This window comes from Scomber scombrus, chromosome 9, assembly GCF_963691925.1.
Source record: "Scomber scombrus chromosome 9, fScoSco1.1, whole genome shotgun sequence".
NCBI classification, from domain to species: domain Eukaryota; kingdom Metazoa; phylum Chordata; class Actinopteri; order Scombriformes; family Scombridae; genus Scomber; species Scomber scombrus.
Window position 1 is genome coordinate 9,548,251 of NC_084978.1, and position 25,542 is coordinate 9,573,792.

General features: G+C 38.5%; 1 protein-coding gene and 1 long non-coding RNA gene across 2 annotated transcripts; one reads left to right on the plus strand and one right to left on the minus strand.

Moving 5' to 3' along the window:
• Window positions 1-1,006: 1,006 nt before the first annotated feature.
• maea (macrophage erythroblast attacher, E3 ubiquitin ligase) lies at window positions 1,007-16,719 on the minus strand. The gene is made up of 9 exons (XM_062425669.1): window positions 16,648-16,719; window positions 10,075-10,257; window positions 7,426-7,629; window positions 7,032-7,154; window positions 6,241-6,317; window positions 5,982-6,090; window positions 3,315-3,448; window positions 2,583-2,778; window positions 1,007-2,449 (listed from the first exon to the last, which is right to left on the minus strand). The coding sequence occupies exons 1-9, from the start codon at window positions 16,714-16,716 to the stop codon at window positions 2,354-2,356; spliced, it is 1,191 nt and encodes a 396-aa protein (XP_062281653.1). The 5' UTR covers window positions 16,717-16,719; the 3' UTR covers window positions 1,007-2,353.
• On the plus strand, window positions 16,080-21,183 carry LOC133985927 (uncharacterized). The gene is made up of 3 exons (XR_009925487.1): window positions 16,080-16,629; window positions 19,595-19,627; window positions 21,154-21,183. It is a non-coding gene; the product is annotated as an uncharacterized LOC133985927 (long non-coding RNA).
• The last annotated feature ends 4,359 nt before the right edge of the window (window positions 21,184-25,542 follow it).

Sequence of the window (25,542 nt, forward strand, 5' to 3'; positions counted from 1 at the left end):
TCCTGACAAACACTTCTGGTTGAACTATTTGGTAACCTTGTTTTAATACATCTAAAAGTGGTTGTCTTGTTATAGGTGGTCTATGAAGCAAAATTATTTTAAATCGTTACAAAACAAAGATAAGTGTTTGTCTTCAAGATGGAGAAATAAAGGAACACAAAATGATTCATAGTGTCAATCGGATTTGCAGTGTTACTTTAGGTTTTTTAGGTTGCACATTTATTACCATTAAATTCAATTTACTCCTACATTACCATCTGTATGCATGCTTTTCACGACTAGACCAAAAACCGACTGTGCAGAGTACTGACCTCTTCAGAACAGTTTCAGGTGAAAGACACAACACTCGGTTTAATTTCCACATTAACAGAGTAATCGACGACCTCTCCCCGCCTATGGTAATGATGACGATTTAGGCCCCACAGAGCAGAGCAGACAAAGCAAATAAAAAAACGCTGAAATCAAAGTTCACTAAATCTTTATGAGGCATATTGCTCATGAAACAATCCTTTCATCTATTCTATCAACACAAACATACATGACAGTCTGCGTCTTACAGATACACTTCCAAACTCATGAATGGACACAAATGAGGCAACTTTTGGCTTGTCACTAAAAAAAAACAGATGGAAGAAATGATTGACCACAAGACTGATCGTGTTGAACACAAAACTGCATTTCTGGATTGCTCTGTGTGGGTGTTTAGGGTTGAATTTGTACAATTTGAGGGTTATTTGTGCCTTTGTTGACAGTGAAGTCAAACCTTATGCTCTGTTTATCCACGTCATGAATATGAGAATGAGTCAAGTTTTTTCCCTTAGAGTTTGCAAGAACATGCAGGATGTTCCACAAGGGTTTTGACCCTGCATCTTAATACATTTAGCAAAGGCCTGTTGTATGTGAAACTACATGAAGTATTGAAGCAATTAGTGTACTTTTATAATACAAAACCTTGTAGTGTTGGTGCTGCAGGCAACTTAAAATAAGCCGAATCTTCAGACTGAAAAGATCTGCACAATCCTTCTCTTTATTGTACCGTTCATCGTTGGAAAAATAGCTATGAAATTAAAAATATTTGGGCAATGTTGAATTAACTAAAATCACCCAGAGTTTATTTTACAAACAGAATAAATATCCAAAGTTGAATAGAATGAGCTAATTCTTTTAGCTGGGAAAAAAGGACAGATTGATTGAATGGAACTGAAAATGCCAACTTCACACACAACCAAGGAAGACAGTTTGTTCATTAAGAAAAAGCATCATCAGAGATGGTTGTCATATTTGAGTATTGCGTAAATCTCGCTATGGTAGTTAGTACATTGTAATTAATATTACCAAGTTCATGAGGAAAACTAAAAGCTTCTTCAGAAATGAGAAGTCATACTGATAACCAGGTTACTGCGGGCTTTTTCCAGGTTTACAACACCCAACAAAAGACGTGTTCAGTTCACACAGCAGTCTTCTTCTAAGGTTAATCTTCATTGTCATTACTTGTCCCCAAAACACCCGAATGTATACATGATGAATAATTCCTATCTAATATTTACATTTCAAAAGGAGCCAATAGCAGGCCAAATCAAGCTCCAGCTTCACAGTCATGGGGGGAAGAAATGCAAAATGGTGGGCAGTTTAAGGTAGGCCTTTAACATTTACCCCCCCTGCCCCACCCCCCAACAACCCACCCCCCAACAACCCACCAAAAAACACAGCTAGAAGACAAAGGATGTCAACAGCATGCATCACACAATGAGATGCTACCACATGACCCGGAAGCCATGTTTGTTTTCAAAAAGGCCCAAACCTCACGTGTTATTGTGGTTAATAGAGCGATACCAAGTTAACACAGTCCTGCCACATTGTTTTATTAACAAAGGAACACCACTAGTGAAAGGAAAAAGTCAATGTAACCTCAACAAGTTTTTTATTTGTTGTAGTAAAATCAAACATCTACCTAGAAGTTTTTTCACCCCATCAGTCCTTTTTTGTTTCTAGTCTACAATCTTCAAAGTGAAGGCCTGTAAGATAATGACAATGCCGATAGTCCATGTGCTTGAATGGATCCAATCAAACAACTTCTTGTTTTCTAGCCACATCTAAAACAGAGTCTGAAAAGAGAAGAGCCCAGTTTCTGAGTGATGAAAATGGGTGGAGTAAGGGAATTGGCGAACTAGAGCTGATTATGTATTGGGAAGGAAAAGGTTGGAGGGGGTTGTAGGGCATTTCAAGTGTGTTTGTTGGGGGAGGAAGGGCACTGGACCACAGCTCCACAGGTGGCTCCCTTGAGTAGGCCAGGTCACCGCTGATGGACGACGGGCCATATTCGATCATGTTTACACTCAGATCATCTGGGTGATCACATGATGTAGACCTTCTCAGCCTGAGAGAAGTTGAAGACTTCTTTGGTTCTGGGGCATACCACTTTGTCATCTTGGCGAATAGACAGAAGGGACTGAAAGAGACATTAAAAAGAAAAAAGAAAAAAGAAAAACTGGGTTGGACATAAGCGTTTCTGGCTTCCATTTTAAAGTGATTTAACATAAGAGACATAGTTTTAGCTGCAGTTTATCTTGTGGCATACTCACATTGTAGCCGTACACATATCCATTAGGCAGCATCATTGGTGGGTTGTTTTCATTCATGACCTCCCCAGAGATCTTACAGACTAGTCTGGAGTTGGCGCAGTGGGCCATGGGTAGCGGCTGGGCCAGCTTGTTTAGGGATTTACTGCACACCGGGCAGTCTGGGTTCTTAGAGGTACCATCCTCCTTGTAGCACTGACTGGAAACAGCATGGAGGTTAAGGACAAACAAGTGTCTTTCAGTGAAGTAAAATGTGATGTTATTATGGGTCTTTAATCATAAGAATGAGTGGAATCATAATCCACAAACCTTCAGGCTTTCAAGTTTATTAGGTAGCATTTTTATGTTAGACAGTAAAGAGCAGAGACAGTTATAATGTCTGAAAAACCCCATTCTGATAGACCTAGACTAACTGTAGTCACATTCTTTAATACAGATACCACTGAACTGTTTATTTTAGTCATTTAGCTTTATATGCCATGTAAATAAATGAATATAAACATTGTGGCCCAATGACAGCCACAAGCCCAAACGTGTTGGTCTAGAAATAAAGTTGACCTATTTAGACTTTTTTCCCCTTCTCCTTTCACCATGTTAATAAGGAAAAATATCACATGAAATCCCTACTCTGCTTCTAAAAACATAATATTTGCACACTGAGAAGGTATAACTGAGGAGTTGGACGCATCAGGGCAGAAGCAGCTCATTATCGTCAAACAGAGTATGGTAGGATACGGTGTCTTGATGGCAGACAGACCAGCCTGTAAAGTGATAGTGAAGACAGAGTTGTTCCCCAGTTGATGCAGTCTGTAGTTGTCGTATCGGAACTGCTGGATCAGCATCTTCCAGCGGGCTGGATCCAAAAGGTCCTGATGTAACAGATAGAGAACAAGAGACAGGAAGAGAGATGTTGAAAAGATCTGAGGCACTCAAGAAGAGGGTAATACTTACAGCTTTTAACACTTCATGGCTAATTAGTTTAAAAAATACCTACGCCTTTCAGACATTACAGCCTTCATCAGGGTCAGTACCTGCCCTGAATTACCCTTTTGAGTGCCTGAGTTCTTTTCAACTACTCTAAACTAGTAGGATCCCCAAACTAAAGAGCACCAGAGGGATACCCTTCTGCACCCAATCAGCACTCCATACATGTGTTTTTTGACTGAGACAGAAAAGAGAGTTTTACACCAACAATTATCTTGAGGCAAACAGCAGGCGTGGTCATTTCGAATTCTAAAAATCCACCTACAGCTAGTGCACAGCAGTCTTTCACATGACTCTTATTTTCATTCCTTCTCAAACTGTTTATTACCCAAACATTGTTTGACTACACTGCCTTCACTGGGGCGGTATAAACTGCAACACGCACCAGCCCCGTCACATAGTGTTGCATCATTTGACTTTGTAGCACACACATTACTAATGTATCATATGTTGTCCATTCGAGGCTGTTGACCATAGGGTAGTGTATGATTTCAGAGACATCAAGGAAGTGGATATAACCTCATGATAAAGGCAATGTAGATGAGACAGTTTTGTTAATAAAGACAGTATACTGGGGAAGTGTTGGGCAACTTGTCTTTAAAATGATTTGGATTCAGTCCCAGGAAATGTGTGTGTCAAACAACCAGTAAGACCAGTCCAACCAGAATAACTCTAGACCAAACTTGGACTCAAGTCAACTCTTCAGCACATAATGTACAAAAACAAAAGTAGTTAATCGCATACGGAGAGAATCACATTACTTTCTACCTTTAATGGCAAACTCAACTTTTGCTCAACTGCTCTAATGTCCTAAGCCGTCACATTTATACCAAGCACAAACTGCACAATTAATCAAGTTACAATCACGATCAGAAGTTTGGCTGCCACAATGAATTAAATGTGATATCGAGGCTTTGTGTTTAAAATATCTGCTGAGGTGCATCCGCCTGTTCACAGGTTAACCTGTTACTGTGGGAAATATATTTGATTTGTTCAGACATTACTAGTGTAGTATTGATCAAGTTATATAATCATTCACTATGGAAATAAACCAGTTATTTCATATTATTTGTAAAATCTTTATTCCAATATTAGTCTAGTCTTTTAATCTCTCTAAGTGGACAAACAGTCAAGGTTGAGTATTCCCTTTTTGGGCCTCAGGAAATCATGCTGTGTGAAACTAAGTGATACAGTCAGGCGCTTGTTGTCCACTCCCATGACGATGAGGAATGGGAAACATTATTAGGTTGATGGCAACACTTAATGTGATGAAAAGTACCCCAAACATGAGATAAAGGGATATGAATACAACCCAATTATCAAGAATGACTAAGCAGGAAGGGAACGGATGGGTATATAGGATAGGGCCTTCAGATTAGGTTTCAGTTGCTCCATTGATCAACTCAGTTTACATGTATTCAGTCTATTATACAGTAAACCTTTCATTGCATTGAACTGTGCCAGTTTCAATGTGTTCCTTTGATTGTGAAGTTACTTGTTGTGAAGAGCCTGAAAAATTCACTGACCTGGTTGACTTTTTCCCCCCATTTTTCCCCACAACACTACACAATCACAGGCACTTATTTATAGAAAACTGTGATTAACGGCTCTCTGCTTCCTAAACACAGATGAGGCTGAGTGTTTGTCAACTTTGGTTTCACTCTGATGTCATCTAAAGGTGATGGCAGTTTACATTTTTCTCCAAACAAAAGGTAGATAAATGATCATGTTTTCAATAGTTAGAGAAATAATTTTGGCTATAAATGTGCAGCCTTCCAAACATGTTGGCCGGGCACAAAAACTCTCAGCTCTGCTTCTGTCAGTCTGGCACAAGAAGCTGGCAAATATATTGTTGCACAAGTTTGGCTTGGTCCATCTTGTTGACGTGGTGCCATGTTGTAACTCCTTCTCAGAGGACATCTGATATGAACTAATAATTACAACCAAGAACAAATAGTAACACAAGCTACTGGAGGACAAATCTAACGTAGCACAGCAGCAAAGGGAGTTCTTCTTTTTTAATACAGACAATGGGGGCCCTCTAGTGGCTGGTCTGTGGCTATAGCACATTGTCTGCTAGATCTGTAATATACCACACTAAAAAAAAAATCATTACAGTGGTGTATTCTTAACACAGAAACAAAAAGTTGAGTTGACAATTATCTATCTCTTTCAGTTGCCCACAGTCTGCAACACCATGTTATTAATCATGTTAAGCACAGACTATAAGATGTGTGAGCAGAGAGAAGAAAAAGGGTTCTCTGTTTGACGTTTTGTGTGAATTACATTAAAAATGGCAGAAACCCAGATGAGTATACCACTGTGTTGTATGGTTGTATGTGTGTGAAAAAGTGGTCTGACCTAAAAAATAAATGTATACATGTACATATTTACACTAGTCAAAAACATAGGTGTTACCTTGTATGGGGAGATGTGTGTATCTGATGGGAAGGCCAGCATGCCCATCACCTGCCGAACCTCATCCAGCTGACCGCCCTCTGCTTGGCTGAAGTGTTTCCTTGCATGTCTGACATACACAAAGAGACAGAAAATCACAACATCAGTGGGCTATGGACTGATTTAATGGTTTATTGTCTCCAATAATAGCTAAAATATGAAAAACATTAAAGTTAATATGAGGGTTTAAGGCGAAACAGTGTTCGTGTTGTGGTTCTACCTGACTGCATCCATTCGTTTGTTTTGTCTGATGAGCTCGATGAACTCCTGGATTCTCAGACTGAATTCAAGACAACTCTGCAAAGGAAACAAACATCCTTTTTTGTACAACTGGTGGATTAAAAGGTGCATTATGTTGTAAACCAACTGGATATAGAAACAAACATATCCTACCACTGTGGCTGACAGAGCTTTAAAAAGTACAGTCTGCAATGAAGATTTACCTGCAGATAGCTGTTGTTTTCCTAATTGGTCACAACATTGATGCTCATTTAACAAATGTTCTCAACAGGAAGTAAAAAAAAGAAATTCCCCTTGTGTTACTATAACACCGGTCTTTGAATAACATCATAAATATTCTGCTATTCACAGAGTACAAGGTTGACTCTCAAAGTCACAGCTAAGAGGGAAGATTATTATGCTTTGGTGGAGGTCTACACTCTGCTGAGTACTTTCTGGTTTAATAGGATAATCTTAGGGATTAACATTTTAACTTGCTGTCGATGCCAGCAAGGCAAACCACCCAGGAGGAGTAATTAAATCTTAAAAAGGTCTGTTTTTGAGCACAAACAGCGATACATTGCTGATTTTTGTTGTGGGAGCAGAAATATGCGACATCCTAATAAGCATTTGTCCTTTTAGAATACTTCTGCTTGACATGCTTGACTTTCATAAGCTTGCCGATGAAATTAACTAAGATTTTTTTTTTTCTTCATGGGCCTGACGTAAGGAATTTTCACTCCTTTTAAACCTTTTGTATTCATGAGGCTAACATTTTCATAAATTAACTACCTTCATCTTGCGCAGGCGGGATTTATTGTCATGGCACCAGGCTAAACAAGTGGCCGTCTCCTGCCTCTCCAGAGACTCCTCTACCTCTTTAGCTGTGAGGAACATCTCAATGTTCACCAGGTCCTAAAAACACAAGTGTGGATATGTTAATAGACAACAAGGGCAACCCCGACCCCCAAAACCCCAAATAAAAAGATGCAGGGAAGGCTGAGAAGTTGTCAACATGTCACATTTAAATTAACACTATCTGTCTTATATGTTCTCTAAAAGAGAAGATCAGTGACTGTTTCTTCACTGTGTCATTTGGTTTTGTTTCTTTGTATGTTTGCATTTGTTTTCTATGAACTCCAAGAACATGTGACGACACAGAGCAAAAAGACACACAAACACTTACCTCTATACCGCTCTGTCTGGCCAGTTTAACAGCTGTGTTGTAGTAGCCACAGCGCAGCAGATGCTCCACCATCATGCGGTCCATGCGTTTCTTCTTCCACAGGTTGACCGAGGCTGGCTGGTCGCTGCTGTGCTCTTTCAAGTGCTCGATACGACGCTTACACAGCTTGGCACTCTCATCTTCTGCTTGGATGGACTCGGCAGCCTGACACACACACACACACACACACACACACACACACACACACACACACACACACACACACACACACACACACACACACACACACACACACACACACACACACACACACACACACACACACCACACACACACACACACACACACACAAGATGTTTACTAAAAGGTTAAATATGCATCTTGTAAAACAGAGATATCAATTATTCCTAAAAGACACATTTCCTAACAGAAAGAGCTCAAGTTTTTCTGTTAAACAGAATTTATGGTGAGGAAAGTACCTAAAAAAAGAATCAGATAATGTAATAGAGCTGGTTTCATATTTACTTTTTATAAACCTTTTGTAATAACAGCGATGACTGAAAACCGATAACTTCGCTGCCCTCTGAAGTTGGACTACAAGACTTTTCAGACTTTGAGCATTGTTGAGGTCAGGCCAGACTAAACAGCTGCATCCTGTTCTGTGAATGAAGTATTACATGATGGAGGTAAGCTGGATGTCATAACCGGAAAGGCAAAGGATCACACACACATTCAAAAATGTGCTCCAATCGATACCCGTTATATGTATATCCCAAATGTATTTTGAAGCGACAAAGCAGAAAGTAAATAGTAGTAAAACTTTTGTTTTTTATTAGAAACATCTTGCAGTGTACAAATGCATTCCTCGGTGTACTGTTTCCTGCCTCTTCCATATTAGATGAACCTCCTCTGGTTTATTCTCTCCTTTTTAGGCCTTGAACTAAACTCTGTCTCTCGCTGTCAGATTTCAATCTTGACTTTTGGACCACTTCACTCTACACCAGTCGGACAAGATTTGGCAGAAGAGATTAACATGTTTTGGAAATACCCCTGCCCCTCAGGCAAATCAGTGCAATAACTAATGTGTTCTAGTTGTCGGCACTGTTCATGCAGTGTAAAAACTATGAACTCATGAAGTAAAAACTATCAGATAATAGGGGTGGGGGGAAGATGCATGTAGTGTGGACGTGGACAATTCTGCATCAATTCACGAAAGTCAAAAATCAACTTCCCAAAATGTTAGTCAATAAACGTGATGTTGACGTAGAGAAAAGGGCAGAACTCGACAACGAGCGCAGGGCCTAGAGATTCACACACCTACCACATAATATGTTGGCACCACGGTTAGAAAATAACAAGTATGTTTTGATTACTTGTTTTCAGTCATTTTGTCGGTTTCATACAAGAACCAGCCGGGCTGCATTCCACCGCTGCCAAACAACATCCACAAGGCCACAATTATACCGTTATAAAGAAACACAATAAGGTGCTTTAGTCAAAAGAGGGGAGTAATGTGGCTTTTAACAGTTTTCTCTAGCAGAAGGGAGATCCTGCTTGTAAATGTGATACTGCTTGTGGTGTATCCAAACACCAAGGACAACACCGGGGCTTGCCTTATCTTACTGCTAAAGATAAGGCCTTGTGCTGACTAATGAGGATAGATTTAAAATTACAAATAACATGATTTTTAAAAATTCTGTTTGATGTCCATCCAGTCAAGTCCAGATTTTAACATTGACCTCCAAAGTTGGTATCTATGAAAAAAATGGCCTGTAGTAATGTGTAGTATCAAAAGGAGAAACAGAGCAGAGACATAATTTCTGCAAAACCTTCTACAAACATAAGTGACATAGCTGCAGTTGCCAGAAATGGACCAGTATACTAGGGTTTAGTGGCATCAAGCAATGATGTTGCAGATTGCAATAAATTGAATACAGCTCCCCTCCCTGGCCACAAAACTAGGAGAAAATGAATGTGAAAGGCCCTCTCTAGAGCCAAAGTTTGGTTTGTCTGTTCTGGGCTACTGTAGAAACATGGCGGTGCAAAATGGCAGGCTCTGTGGAAGATTCTCTGATCCCTACACAGATGTAAAGAGTTAATTCTAAGGTAACAAAAACAAGGTGATTCTTATTTTCAGATTAATTTCATATTTATATTCCCTTTCTTTCAGGTCCAATTCTACACACTGCACTTTTAAACCAACTTTCTGTTGCCTCTGTAATGAATATTTTATATGAGGGTAGTCCTCTGAAAACTGAAATAATTTGACAATGACAAAACTTCTATCGTGTGATGAACTTGGAACACAAAGTAAGCAACCACACGTAGAGTCAGAAGCAGCTAAACTGAGTTTTTCTCTGCTAGGATCTATCCAGTGACACTACTGACAGAAGGTGGAGGTAACGCACCATTTTCCTGTTTGGCAACCGTAACTGAACTAAAAGAGAAATGTAAAAAAGAAATTTAACTGGGAACTTTGAAAGAATAATTTACCTGCAGACATAAAACTTTTAGATTTTTAATCCAAATCAGTGTAGAGATGGAGTTATTGAAGACAGCTCAAGCCTTATCTAGAGACCAGGCCTTAGCCAGCTTAGACAGAAACACTGGCTAATGAATGACCGCATGTGTGTGGTCATTATCCCTCACCTTTCTCTTCAGGGCGCTGAGTTTTTCCACCACTCCGTCCAGCAGTGACACCACCGAGTCGACCACCGGGAAGCTGCTAAGCGTCTTCTCCAGCTCTGCAACCACCATCGTCACGTGACTCGTCTCCCTGTCGATGTTCTTCTGAGCTGCCCTGAAACGTTTGTTCAGAGTCTCGTAGGGCACCTGCAAAAGAAATGAACCGTGGTGTATCAGATTTATTAGTGACGAACAGTTTCACAAGGTCTTCTTGAGGGAAAATTACACATAAGACACGTAAAATCAAGTTTGAATTTGTGTGCTCAAGTTGTCAGATTGCTGTACTGTTCACACTGCACAACTTTCATCTTAAATTTGTGGTCGTTTGCACACCACGTCTCCAACTATATAATATTCACACAATTAATATGTAGGTAGCTGCCTGCTCATTGTGTGGTTCAGCAAGTATGACAAGGTTACAAATACTGAAAAGCGCTGATTTGGGAGCGCGGAGCCAACACTGAAGTGCCTCTAATCCGGGGCTTTTGTCAGCGATCTCTAAAAACTGTCACCTAGACAAAAATCTGGCCTAAAATAGTGTAGCGTGTACTCAGCATCAAGTCTCTGAGAGAATAACTGTTTAGAAAGGCCAAGGCTCAAGTGCAGATAAGGAATTGTAAGAAGGTGTTTAGTCCGCTATTTCCAGTGGATACAAAATGTATGAAAGGCCTCTCAGCGGATGGGTGCGGGGGAAGAGGCTCCCCAGGAAAGAAACACGATAACAAACAAACAAAGCGCCTGCTGTTGAATTTTCATTGATTCAAGGAGCGATGGATTGTTTGCTTTCATGACTCCCTCTCTCTCTCTACATATATAATAATTTCTGTGATACACTTTGCCTTTTTGCTTTTAGCCTGACACACACACATCGGATCCATATAACAAATGATGATCTGAGCAATATTAAAGTTAGTCAGAAATGTTGTCTCGTTGCTCTATGTCAGAGTCAAATTGCAAAATTATGACATGACACTTACATACAGTTCAAGGTCAGATCTGACCCATTTCTTTACATTTGAAAGCTGTAAAAACACCTTCAAACATTTCTTTTAGCCAGACTTTTCCTAATGTGACCCACACAGTATACAAAAATGTATATAAAATGCATAATTTTTTCAATTTTCGTGCAGCTGATACACATTTTCGTACTTGCGAATGTACAAATTTGACCTGCATTTATTAAACAAGTTCAAAAATCAGCATTCAAACATGTTATATTTCTCATATTCTCTAAAATGTTGTACTGAACCATAAAATAGTGATTGTGAATGTCTTTTTCCCCACAACATTAATCCAACATTCATTGATGACTGATGGGGGAATTTATGCATCTGAATTGGTGTAGAGACTAATTATGAGTCAGAATAGGAACAGTATGTAAGGGTTAAAAAAGTGGCTCCATGAATGCATGAGAAAATAATCTAAAAACCTGGCTGAGAATTGAGGTTCATATTTTGCAGAAGGACCTGCTAAAAAAAACGAAAATACATACAAACAGCTGTCACACATAGTTTGCCTCAATAATCTTTCTTGTTAAGAGACCTTAAGTACACTTATCTGTATTCAAATGAATGTCGTTTGTATGTATGTAAAATGTGTTAAGACTTGAGGAGAAAGGTGGTATTGTATGTATGGGGGTGTGCAATATAGTGTAGATTTGAGTTGACTGTAAAAAGAAAAAAAAGAGACTTTAATACAACCAGACAGACATAAACAGGAAAGAGCAGTCTTGAACTTTTCCCCCCTGTGGTTCATGTGTGTTTTCAATACGTCACAAATAGTTAGAATGAGATCAAGATAAACACTGCTTCACGGTGCCCTGTGAACTGTATAATAACCTAATTTTTATAACATTTCTGCAGCCAGCTGAATTCGGCAACTCGAGTTCAATAATTACTCAGTACAAAACAAATTAAAACATGAAAAGCAGACAACCGTTTCCTGCTGTTTTCCCTTCTTCTTCTTTGCTACTGCAGCCTACACATTATTCACTTATTGCTACATTTAATCTCAAACAGCATGATGTATAGTTTGTGTATGTAATTTGGAAGTTAATGTGGTGCATCTTGAAATCTGTTCAGTACAGTATGAAAGTTAATATTCAACGTGATCATTTTAATTGTACCCAATTCCTGTTTTGGAGATTTACAATTACAATCTATTACTAGTGATACCTCTAATTTATTTCCCTTTTCCTCCAATTATTCATCTTAAAACTGGCTTTCAAATCTAAAAAGAGTTTTGTTTTTCAACTGTCCTGAAACACATCTGGTGTATTTGGCTCTAGTGAAGTAGTGAAAATAAAAAATCTGGTCAAATTTGGATGTAACATTCACTATAAATTCAATGATTTATGTGTATTTTTGTCTGAATTACCTTAAAAAGTAATCTAACACAAGCGATTCAGAAACCTCAGCCACAGACACAGCTGACAAAACACTACAGCTGCAGTTTCAGAGCTTAAATATTCGTATAAAGATACTTTGAATATGAAACTATTTGAAAAAAGCGACAAAACAGCATTTTTAAACCACATCCTCATCACAGAGAGCTTTAAAAATATAAGTGTTATATAAATGTTTGCAGTCTATCGTCAGTATTTGCAGTGATTTCCCCTCTTTTATTAAAACATTAACAAGATGACACCGGTAAATGAGATTAATACGTCTGTTGTGGGTCATTCTTTGAGATATTGCAAGGCTTTGATCCATTCAGAGGAACTTATTTTAAGTTGGAGCCAAGTTAATTTCACACATCACTAAGACTGAAGACAAAAAGTTATACAAGTGTGCTAAGAAACATGAGAGGGGATCCATCTCGAACTTTTCCCAACATGAAACCCAGAACGAGACACCCGCGATTCAGATATTTAATGTGTACCACAAAGCAGTTTGGAACGCATTAGTAAATATTCATTAATGTCCTGTTGGCAGAAATGGGGCATATTCACTACATGAGAGGGTAAATATAGAAAAGGCTTTGCCATTACGTATGAATACATCAGTCTCCAGTGTTTTTTCTCCCTGATGGTGACATGGAGATCAGAGGTTGACACAAACGAACAGTCAATGTTTGACCAACAAATATTGATTTTTTCCCCCTTCTTTTTCTTAGTGACAGACTTGGCCACAACTCAACACAGTACTTGTCGGTCATTGAAATGAAGTCTTCAGTATCCACACACAGATAGACGGTGATGATTACAGCAAGATGCAAAGAAAGCCTAATTCATTTATTAAAGATACTCTCAATTTCCTGTGCTGAGTTGAGCTTTGAGAGCACAGAGGTTATGTCAACAGGAAGAGATTTTACTCTTTCTACTGAAGCAGCTATTCCTTTGATATGTCTGCTCGTATTAGGCCAGGGCAGGAAATGTTTCAAATCCTCGAGCAGGACTGCTTTACGATGATATTAAACTGACAGGACTTTACATCAATGTGATGAAGTACCTTGATTTCCCCCAAGTAATTAATTCACTGGATTAGCAAGAAACAGATGTTAAAATCTGGATTTTATCCAGGTTTCGAACATTTTTCAAAATTGATTTCCATAACATTTTCTTTCTCATAAGATTCTGTATATAAATGGTCTTTCTTTTGCCTGAATGTGACAGTTTTAACAGGAAATGCAGACAGTGAACACAGGGAGAGAAAAAGGAGTATAACATGTAACAAAGGTCCCTAAGCAGTACTGAACAGTGGTTGTCTGGTATATCTTAAACTACTAAGCCAGTACTGTGCAAAAGTCTTAGGCTATCATTAGATTTGTTGTTTTAGCAATGCTATAACGACCATATATAATTATTTCTCAGACTCTTAGTTAGAATAAAACACAGGAAAAACAGGAAAAAAGAAAAAAAGTAAAGAAAACAGCTTCTATGGGTTAAAGTGGCAAGTATTTAGTGTGATCTCCTCTTAAACCTTAATGGAAGTGGAACCGTAATTAATAATAATGTTTAATAATTCATGTTAAATTTTATGTACATATTTCCTGTATTTTCTGTCTGTATGATGGTGGTGGCCTAAGACTTTTGCACAGTACTGTATCTTAAACCACTAAGCCAACAGGACCTAATTGAGTCAAGTCAAAGTTTATTCATATAGCACATTTAAAAACAACCTCAGTTGACCACATTGCTGTACAGGAATAAGACAAGATAAAAAAAAATAAAAGAACAATTATGATTAAGATAAACTATAAAAACACACTTGATAAATGCAAAATATAATTACACAATAAGAGTCAGGATGTGTAGCTGAACTAGGATTAAAAGCCAATGCAAAGAGGTGAGCCTTAAGCAATGATTTAAAACTTTCTAGGGTCTTTTGAACCTTGACATAGGAGTATGTAGGAGCATCTTTCTAATGATATATTGCTACTCTTATATAAAATTACATATACAGTGACATAACATAGAATATTTTATTTACATCACTAAGTGTACATCTATATGATAATAGAAATAATACCTCCTTTTTTAAATGTAACTTACACTGTATATATGATGTGACCATTTCTCCTATGAACATGATTTACTTGGCAGCAGCGGACATGTAACTGAGTCATGACGAACACATGTCAGACAGCCATTACTGACACTGTGCACGAGAGGCTGTCTTTCTAAATTTGATCATTTGATGGCAGGTGGTTCAGTGTGAAGAGACAAACGTTGGATAGATACAGGCCCAAACCAAGTGTACACATTACTGATTATAAAAAATAAACTATATACACACATTACATGGCTGAAGTCATTTTAATAAGTCTGAATGATAATTTTGACTTATAGGCTATACATTATCTTTACAATATGTGGTGTTTAAATAGTTAGGTTAATGTATAATCAACCACAGACCAAAAAGGGATCATGTTGGCCTTATTCTTGTATCACATATAAATGAACATGTGGTAAATATAATAGCACAGCTACCATCCTCTTTACTAATGCATGAGGTTAACCTTACACTGACTATGAATAATGTCCACAAAAAAAAAAACGTCCTCAAGGACATAATCTCCAGCTCACACATGTTAAGTGTTAGCAATGCAGATTAGCAGCTTGTCCAGTGTCCATGTCACAGGCAACATAATTTGGCAGGATTATAACCCCCCCCCCCCTAACCCCTCTACCCCCCCTACTCCTTTTCAATGTAGCTCGAAACGTGATCCACAACACAGCCATCCCACTCCCATTTGTGATGCCAATTAAAAACCATCACTCCTGTCTTAAAATGGTGCCCACATACACATCACCTACTACCACCATCATCACCACCACCATCATCATCATCCTCCTTACTGCAGCATCCAAAGCAAAAGACAAGACACAAACAGCGAGCCTTTTTTCCCCTCTTTTTTTTTTTTTTTTAACATCGCATCCATCATGACACCATTAGTTTAGCAACACACAAAAGATTTAAACAAAGCTGTCAATACATTTGCTACTCACGACGCTTTCTTGCTCTCTCTGAGGCACACAGACAGGAAAGGAAAAGGAAAGGAAAGCAGTAGCCCCGGACTTGTTTCAGCTCGTCTGTCTCCCTCTCTCTAGATGTATGTGTGTGTGTGTGTTTTTTTTAGTGTCGCAGTGTGTGCAATGGAGGAGCAGTGTGTGTGTGCGGCGGTGGCAGCAGCAGGCTGTTATTTCTCTCGCTGGCCATTTTGAAAGTGCACAGAGGCAATCTGATGACACTGCGCTGCCTCGGAGGGGCTTTTACTACCCCTTCTACTGCCTCTGCCTGACAGCCAGGCAACAGAGCACTAACACCGGACGATTTCACCCTCACTCCCCTCCTCCTCCTCTTCCTCTCTACTCCTCCTCTCTCCAATTTAGCATGCTCGACGTTAACGTGTCTGGTAGGATATATCCATCTTTTAGCGACGTCTGCATGTCTTTTCTCTTTTTCTCTCCCTTCATTTTTTCCCCTTTAATTTAAGGGGATGACCTGGTTGTTTAAAGGGATGAGCAACCATGTTTGTTTCACGTCCTGTCAGTATTACAACCTTTCTATATATATATATATATCATCTTTTAACTGGTGTCACACGGTAAAATTAGCATTAATCTATGTGTATAAATCGTTAATTTAATCTCTTTTAGTTTATAAATGTTAAATAAATGCTCAAAAGAGCTCGGTGTGTAGCGTTTAAATGGCATGATGTAACTAAGGAGAAATGAGCATCGTGTCAAAAAAAAAACAACAGTTTAAGTTGTAAGCTAGCTCCATCTGTGGCCTTCAACCACCTTAACATCAGCAAAAATAGCGATAAAAATACAAGCGTAAACATGTATTTAATCAACAAGACTTTAATATAAGCTATTTAACCAACTACACGGTGTTTACTGTGACTAAGTAGTTTTTTTGACGGACGCGGAGCTACCTGGCTAAGCTAAACGTTAGCCTCCCTGTCATGCTCGCTGCTTGTAATAAACTAATAATTCCCATTTTACAGATAACACCAAACGCATCGCGGGGCTCTGAAGTGAAGCCGGACTCTGCAGAGGATCAACACATTCAGGTTGTAACTCGTCTTTACCTTCAGGGTGGGATATTCTTGCACTTTGAGAGCCATGGACAGTTGAGATGCTGTCTCTTGCACCGCCATCTTGGTTTTGGGGCTTTTTTTTTCTCTTGTGGTTGTTGTTTGTGTTTTTTTCCCTCTTTTCTCTGTCAGCTGAGATTAAACCTCGGTGCTCATTACCGCCATCTGGTGACACGGTGCCAGCACTAAACTGTGTGTGTGTGTGTTTGGGGGGGCTTTATAAAAGATGCTTTTCTGCTTTAAATTGGGTTAAAAAAGCTGAAAATACTCTTTTTTATTCCCTTTTCACCCCCTCTGATGTAGTTTGGTGAAAGTACAGAGCACAAGGCAAGGCAGCTTCATTTATATAGCGCATTTCATTCCCAGGGGCAACTCAATGTGCTTTACATAAAAACGGGTCGATTTTAGACCCTTTTTAGAGGTGCTCAAGCACCCCTAAATTTGATCAAAACACCCCTAAAACTAAGTAAATTATTATTGTTTTTTTTTTCTTCTAAAAATTATTTTATACAACTTTAATTATTTTGCGAGCCTGTCTATTAGAGATGGGACAAACACTTATGCTGCAGGTTCAAATGGTATTATTTTAGCAGGTTTAATGTACTTTGGATAGTTCTGTTAATATATAATCTTCCCCTCAGGGTTTATTAACTATCTTAGGGTCCTCTCTGTAGAAATCTGTTATTGTTTATTCTGAGCCATTGTTATTATACATTATAGTAGACCACTCTACTACACTCAGTGAAATGAATTATTTAGCAGGCGGTTTTAACACTTGCAGGGCATTGTATGTCAAATTCTCATTAAGAGCTGAGCCCCCCTAAAGGTCTGATCCTAGAATCGCCCCTGCATAAAAACAACATTTAAGAGTAAGATTTAAACAAAAGAATATTAAAACATACAATTTGAGAAACAAAAATAAAACCCAATAATAGTAAAAATTGGAAACATTTAAACATAAAATTAAAAACAAAATACAGAAAAATAGAAAGAGAAAAAAATAAAATAAAAACTAGACTAAAATAGAGCATCAAATTTAAGTTTGCAGCATGAAATAATGATTTGCTTTAAAATCATTAAAAGGACATGCAGTGCAAATGAAAGATTAACATTTAAAGTGCTTTAAAAGAGCTCAATCATAAGCACAGGACGAGAGAAGTGTTTTTAACCTGGATTTAAAAATGTTCACAGTTGGGGCTGATTTGAGTTCTGCTGGTAGTTTGTTGACGTGGGCTTATTTGTAGCACACATGGGCTTAAATGGTGTCACAGTACCAATTAAGCCCATGCCAGACTTTTGACTTTTTTCATAGAATATCTATTTTATTTTCCAAAATCTACATGAACTAATGAATACATTTTCAAATGAGAGGTACATCTTGCTTTATAAGAAATTATCTCCCTTAGAAATCATGTCAGTATCCATGAAAAACACCCAAACTTAGATTTTGGTGGACTTAATGAGTACACTTACCCTAACAGTTGAAAACATGTATTAGAAAAAATTTGAAAAGTAATCAAAAACTGCACTGAAACAGTAAACTTCACTAGTTATGAATAAAATAAAACATGCATATATTAAACTTGAATTAAGAAAAATGATCAAGTATACATAAAATGCTGCTTATATAACTTAAAAAAATATGAAAAATATATCGGTACATATCAGACAACATATTCACCAATACCGACATATCTGTGATAGGTCAATATGGGCCGATAATATCGAGTGACCAATATCAGTCGGGTTCTACTTTTAAATAATGGAAAAACTTTAAGTGAACTCAGTCAAGATGTATAAATATCTCCGTCTAGGGTTATTACAAAACCAAAACAACTCCACAAACAGAAGCAGCCTGTGCCTTCCCACCCCCTCATACCCCTTGGCTGCAAAGAGAGAAAGAAAAACAAAATGAAAACAAACAAGAAAAGAAAACATAGACTGTAGCTGACAAGCTTATGATATCATGTATTTGTACAAACATATTTAAATATACTATAAAAGGCATATGTCAACAGTTGCAGAGTGTACAGGATCTTAAAATCCACAGTCCAGTCACCACGATGGAAGAACAGCATATTAAGTAAGCTGCACCCTCCTCCCCTCCTTTGCCCTCCAAATCTGTTTATCCAAGAAAGATTAAAGGAGCAGTTTGAGCTCTTGAGCGGCCTGCATCCATGCTTGAATAGATCCTATTTTAGCTCCTTGTGTCGGGGTAGAAAAAAGTTTCAGATGACAATACTTCATAAAATGACAGTTTCCATTGAAATATGCAAAGTTTGTGTCGAAGCTTCCATTTCATGACAATCATTTCTTTTTGGCTGCTGTTAAATCTGCAAATGAAACTCTCTTCTTATGTACAATTAGGGTTAGGGTTGACTTGTGAGTATGTATTGATTCAAGGTGAGATACAGCATGTTATTTACATACAGTCTAAAACAATCTCACCACAAGATCCATTTATAGCTCTCAATCTAATCACATGCTTTTCATGAGCAGATGGAGCTTGACCAGTTGTCAAGCAATTATAGATGCATGATGAGAGACAATCCAGCTGCCCACTGCTCCTTAAACTATCTGAACAGCTTTTATACCCTTTCACCTACTCTGTGATGTAAGAATTATCACCACTTCAGTCATATTACATTACCTACCATTTAACCACCATTTCATTTAATTACATTTGTGTAAAAAAAAAAGTTAAATTCTTTTCTAACTTATTTTTTTTCTTTTCCTTATGTCATTATTGTTTATTTATTGTAAATCTACTAGAGTGTCATGCCATTTTTCTTCAAATCTTGCTAATTCATAATCCAAAATATATTTGGCAATTCTGCATTAACTTTGAGAGCATCAAAATTCACTATAAAATGTTTCTGTAATTAAATCAAGGATAGATAAACATATTCATCAGTCAGCTTTGTATTCTTGTATTCCTCAGGGTTGCTGTATTTGATCATCACTTCAAGCAGAGGTGAGTTAACTAACTTATCTAACAAGATCAGATTCCTAATATATTAATACAAAATGTCTGATGAATCTGTCTGAATCTACAGAATTACTGTGATTTTGGCTGCCAATAACAGACAGATAATTAATAGCTGGATTTGTTGATATACAGAAAATTAATACACTATTTTGATAATCAATATCCAAATCATTATCAAGTAAAAATGTAGTTTCCAGTTTCTCCAAATTGAGGATTTCCTGCTTTTCTCTGTTTTGTATCATTGTAAAGTGATAGTTTTTTTAAGGTTTGGACTATTGGTCCAACAAAAGAAGCAATTTGAAGATGTCCCATCAGGCTCTGGGACGATGTGATTACAACTTATTTTCTGCCATTTTAAAGATACTGATTAATTGGAAAAAGCAATCAGATTAATAATCAATCATACATTATACAATATCCGTCCAAATGTCTATGTAATGATATTTTCTCTTCTTAGGTGTCTCATTTCAATATAAGTGGGATAAATATTGTGTTTTTACACTTTATTAAACACATGTGGGTACGCTTGAACTAAACTCAAGATTAGGTTGTAAATGGGGAATCTTCTTCTTCATCATCCCCTCTTACTTCAGTTTATTTTCCACTCTGATTTTTAGATTTTTTTGTTAAATCTTTCAAATATCTAAGAAGTTTTGTTTTTTCAAAATCACAATAAATTAATAATGAAAATAATCATTTGCAGCCCTAGTATTGTGCACATGATAAATTACTAACATTCAAACATGTACATAATACAAACCACATGACACTGCAGTCAATAAAACCCTCACATTGTCTGACAAGAGCTGAATTTTTAAACAAGATATCAAGAAATATTTTAGATTTGAAAAAATACTTTATTTACAGTATTTGCACAAATATAGGCAGACAGGCAACACTTAGTCGAGACAAGCTGCAAACTTCAGTTCACCCTGATCAGACACATGGCATAATATTGTCTCATACCCCTGCTGCTGCATAAAAAGCCTCTATAGCCCCCGTGGCCTTGTGGAAGCAGCCTCAGTCTGGTTTTAATGTTGAACCTCCACAAAGTCACGGCATTGTGTGTAGGCCCAGCCTGCAGTCTGCGTCTGCGAGTCCAGAAAGAAAGAGGATGGCTAATTTGTGACACAAAGAACCTCATTACTGAATGTTACATATGAGAATACGAAAAGCAACAAAACTTCTTAGATATTTGAAAGATTTAACAAAAAAACAAAAGAAAATTTGAGTGGAAAATAAACTGAAGTTAGAGAGGATGATGAAGAAGAAGATTCCCCATTAACAACCTAATCTTGAGTTTAGTTCAAGCGTACCCATATGTGTTTAATAAAGTGTAAAAACACAATATTTTATCCCACTAATATTGAAATGAGACACCTAATAAGAGAAGATATCATTACATAGACATTTGGACAGATATTGTATAATTTTCTAATCTCTTCAATTATTAAAAACACAGGTTACAATCCCTGTTTACACTCCTTCCATATCTCCTTTTCCTGTGTTAGTGAGAGCACCCACCTCCCAGCTGGAGTGAACATATTGCCATTGGCCGCTGTCCAGTGCCAGGCTGTGCTGATTGGCTGTCGCAATCTGTAGTCGCGTACAATTGGTACATTATCTGCTGCATGCCCCACCCCCACACCCCCTACACCTCCACCCAGCCTTGGAACAAAGTGGAACAGTGGACACGCAGAGAGGAAGGTGATGCAAGGTTTGTGATGTATTTTAGGCCCCGTATTGAGTGCTTCCTGTGTGTGATTTGTGTGTGTGTGTGTGTGTGTGTGTGTGTGTGAATGTGGTGGTTTATGTGATAGTAGCTGCTGGACGTACAGCTTGGCTCTGCACTGTGCTAAGAGATAACTGTGCCAAGCCAAACAGGGGGGAAATGACTCTGTGTTTGCTTGTACTTGTGGAGGCTTGCTCATGTGTGTCTGTATAAATGTATAAATATATGAGTGTTTATTTTTGTTTCATGTGTGTACAGTATGTGTGACTGGAGGATTATAGTTCATTGATGATGAAGAAATTAGCCTCGAGTTTGTATCTCTTTGACTCTTAAATGATGAATTTATGTGGTTGCTGAATGTTGGTGCAATATAATTAATATATAAAGAAGCTGTTTGCTGCTGTAATTTTGGGGTGATGAATAATCAAAAAACAAACAAATGATCATTTATAAAACCTTACTCTGATGTGAAAAATGACCATATGTTGCAGATTTTAGAAGTTTTATGTAGCAGTTTCTTGTCTGTATACAGTAAATTGAGGTAAAGCAGGCTTTATGGTATCATCTGAGTCCGAGGTGGACTGTTCAATCCTTTTTATGAACATCATCAAAATAAGCTGTTAAATGTGTTTAGAAATAATAACTTAAACCACTGGGACTTTAATAACAATCTGAATGTAGTACGCTATCTAGGCAGTCTGTGATATTTGCCACATTTACAGATTTTCTAGCATATTTGTTTATGTTTCCTCGGACAGTGTTTCCCTATTGAGCTGCAGTAGAAGTATAGTAACTAAAAGAGGGACTTTGGGTTGTGCTCTAAAAAGACTGTAATGTTGAAAGATATCTACTTGATTTGCCTCATTTGGATGAGTAGTAGTAGTTAATATTAGCTTCAGATAAACTTTTAAATACATTTTTTCAGAGAACAAGGACTGTATTTTGTCCCCCATCACTTACATTGTAAGTGCGTTATGAAGGGATCTTCTAATGGTCAGTATGAACAGGAGGAATGATTACAGCAAGAAAAACCTGTTTTAATTTGAGTATATGACTATTGTTTTAAGACCGATGTGAAAAATGTGTTCTTAGGTTTATACATCACAGGTTTGTAAGATACAGTGATCCCCATCATTTTTTAACAACTACATACATACACACATAAGCACACCATGGGAAATGATGTAATTATGTTGTAAAAAATTCAAGACCATGTCACATAAATGAGAACCCTAAATTACCAGTAATATTGGATTTTTAAGTGCTTTTAAATGGATTTCTCTCTGCTGGCCATGATCTACCCAGCTTGACCAAAGATTTAAACCCCTTTCTCTAATCTGGAGACCTTGTACAGTTACAGTCACATTTTATTGAGGATTTTCAGCTCTCAGTTAATTCTCAACACCTTTCTGTGATATGAATAACTCCTTTCCATTACTCACGTCTCATCCTCCACCCATTTTCTCCCTGATCTGCTTTTTCCTTTTCACTACACACCTTTTCCTACATCCTTCCCTTCACTTTTCCTCTCTAAAAACTTTCATCTCTCCTACTTGCTATTCCACTTCATTCTTCTCTTCCACCCTCATCACTCCTCCTCCTCCACACCTAGCAGCTATAGGTTAGATGTGTCATGCCTGTTTCACCCGCCTGCTTCTACAGTAGATTAGATTTCTAGTTTTTCCAGTATCTGTTCTCTCCTCTGTAGTGGCATCCACACTGTTCTGCAGCTCACTGTCAGTACCCATACATCAAATTTGCTGTGTGTGTGTGTGCTGTGTGTGTGTGTGTGTGTGTGTGTGTGTGTCCCTGCATCTGCACATTTGCAGCTTGAGCGAAGGATACTGTGTGTTTGTAGCGATGCCACGTATTTAGAGCAGTAATGTAACAGTGCATCCATGTGTGTCATTAATCTTTTTTTTTCTGTTTGTACATTTACACGCTTGGTTGCAGCTCAATTTTTATTTATTTATTTGTTTATTTTTCTCTGTGTGTATCTGTGTTGGAACCTGTACCACAGTATGTCGGTGTACTTATTTTGGATGCAACTGCTAGTGTGAGTGTGCATTTGTCTATACATGAGCTTGTATCTTTGTATGTATCTTTGTATGAATCTGTGTGTGTGTGTGTGTGTGTGTGTGTGTGTGTGTGTGTGTGTGTGTGTGTGTGTGTGTGTGTGTGTGTGTGTGTGTGTGTGTGTGTGTGTGTGTGTGTGTGTGTGTGTGTGTGTGTGTGTGTGTGTGTGTGTGTGTGTGTGTGTGTGTGTGTGCGCGCGTTAGTGTGTTAGTGATAGCTCTGTGTCTAGCTGGCTGTCACTCTTGATAAGGCTAGCGCTTGGAAGGCGTTAGTCGGGGCTGCTGCTCGCCTGGCCTCCGCTTGGTGGATCTGCTGAGAAGGAGCTGAACCATTAGACACGCTGCAGTGACTACAGAGAGAGAGAGAGAGAGAGAGAGAGAAGAGGGTTTGGAGGGGCAGGGGGTGTGTGAGTGTGTCGGGGGGGGGGGGGGGGGGGGGGTGAATGGTGAGAAATCAAGAGATGGAAAATAGAATGCAGGGATGGGGAGTGAAGGGGGGGTGATGGAGTGCGAATGAGACAGAGAGAAATTGTGATGGATAGATGATAGAAAGCAAGATCAGGAGGTAAAGAGACAGAGAAGAAAGAGGGAGGGGAAACGCAGACAGAGGGGAAGGTGGAAGGGAGAGTGGATAGAGAGTGAGGAGCGGAGAGGTAAAGGGGATGGAGGAGGAGAGACACCGAAGAGGAGGAGGAGGAGGAGGAGGAAGAGGAGGAGGAAGCGGGGTGAAAACAGTAAGTGTGGAGTGATAAAGAGAGGAAAGGGTGGAGCTGTTGATGCTCACCCTCCATAATATCCTGTATGTGTGAATATCACTGCTTGCTTTGCACAGATGAAAGTATCTTTCTATCTATCATCTCTCACCTCTTTCCTCCCCCTTCACTCTTACATTCCCCCTTTTCCCACATGAGAAGCATTAAATATTCTACCAATCATTACTTGTTATTTCTTTCTAAAGAAGATTTGTTCTTTCTTTAATGTGAACCGTAGCAAGAGGAGTTCACTGTCTGTCTCCCCTCCTCATCCTAACATAAGAAGAATATGTTTTATGTTTCTCCAAACTCCCGGGGGGAATATTTGTCTCTAGCGTGTAAGAGATGGTCCCAGCAAAGTTGCCATCGGCCTCGTCAACACTCTGTGTGTGTGTGTGTGTGTGTGTGTGTGTGTGTGTGTGTGTGTGTGTGTGTGTGTGTGTGTGTGTGTGTGTGTGTGTGTGTGTGTGTGTGTGTGTGTGTGTGTGTGTGTGTGTGTGTGTGTGTGTGTGTGTGTGTGTGTGTGTAGCTTCTCAGGTTTGTTGACTCCAGGTTGTCAGATTGAATTTGGTGTTAGAGCCAAAACTGGACCTGCCCACCTAATCCATCCCCTCTCATAGAGAAACAGGTTGCAGCCTGCAGTTTTATATTTTAATGCTTGAATGCATGAACTTGATAGCGATACCATCCATGTGTGGTGATGGCGGAAGTCATAGAAATATTTGCCAGTTAAGTAATTAATCATTTTAACAATTTAATTAGCATAATTTGTTGAGTTTAGTATACCACATGGGTTAGTGGCTTTTAAAGTTAGTGCACCCAATTCAAACATTAAGTGGCTCAATGGCTCTGCAGTGTATGGATTAATGTTTCAGTGCTACGATTTCATTTAGCAGACACTTTTATCCAAAGCAACGTACACAGGAGAGTTAATACAACACAAGCAAGGATCTAGTCAGGAGAGAACAATGTGACTAAGAGCCTTAAAGCTAAGTTCAGGTCTTCATAGAGTGCATAAAAGCAGATAATAGGTTGTTTTTTTTTGGTTTGTCCATCAGGGTCAGAGGTGTTCGCGAAAGATCTTTAGAGAGGGACTCTGCAGATTAGATGGAGTTTGGTATCTCACTCCACCACTGGGGAACTACAGAAGAGAAGAGTCTAGCTAGCGACTGGTGTGATAATGGTACCAGGTGTCTTTCATTGGGTGTAATGAGTGAGAGGTAGCGTAAACCTGAATGAGGGAGCTCAGGTAAGTAACTGGGAGCCAGTGGACCAATGTGAACAGCAGGGTAATGCGCTGTTTTGGGCTGGTTTAAAAACAAACGCATTGCTGTGTGAATT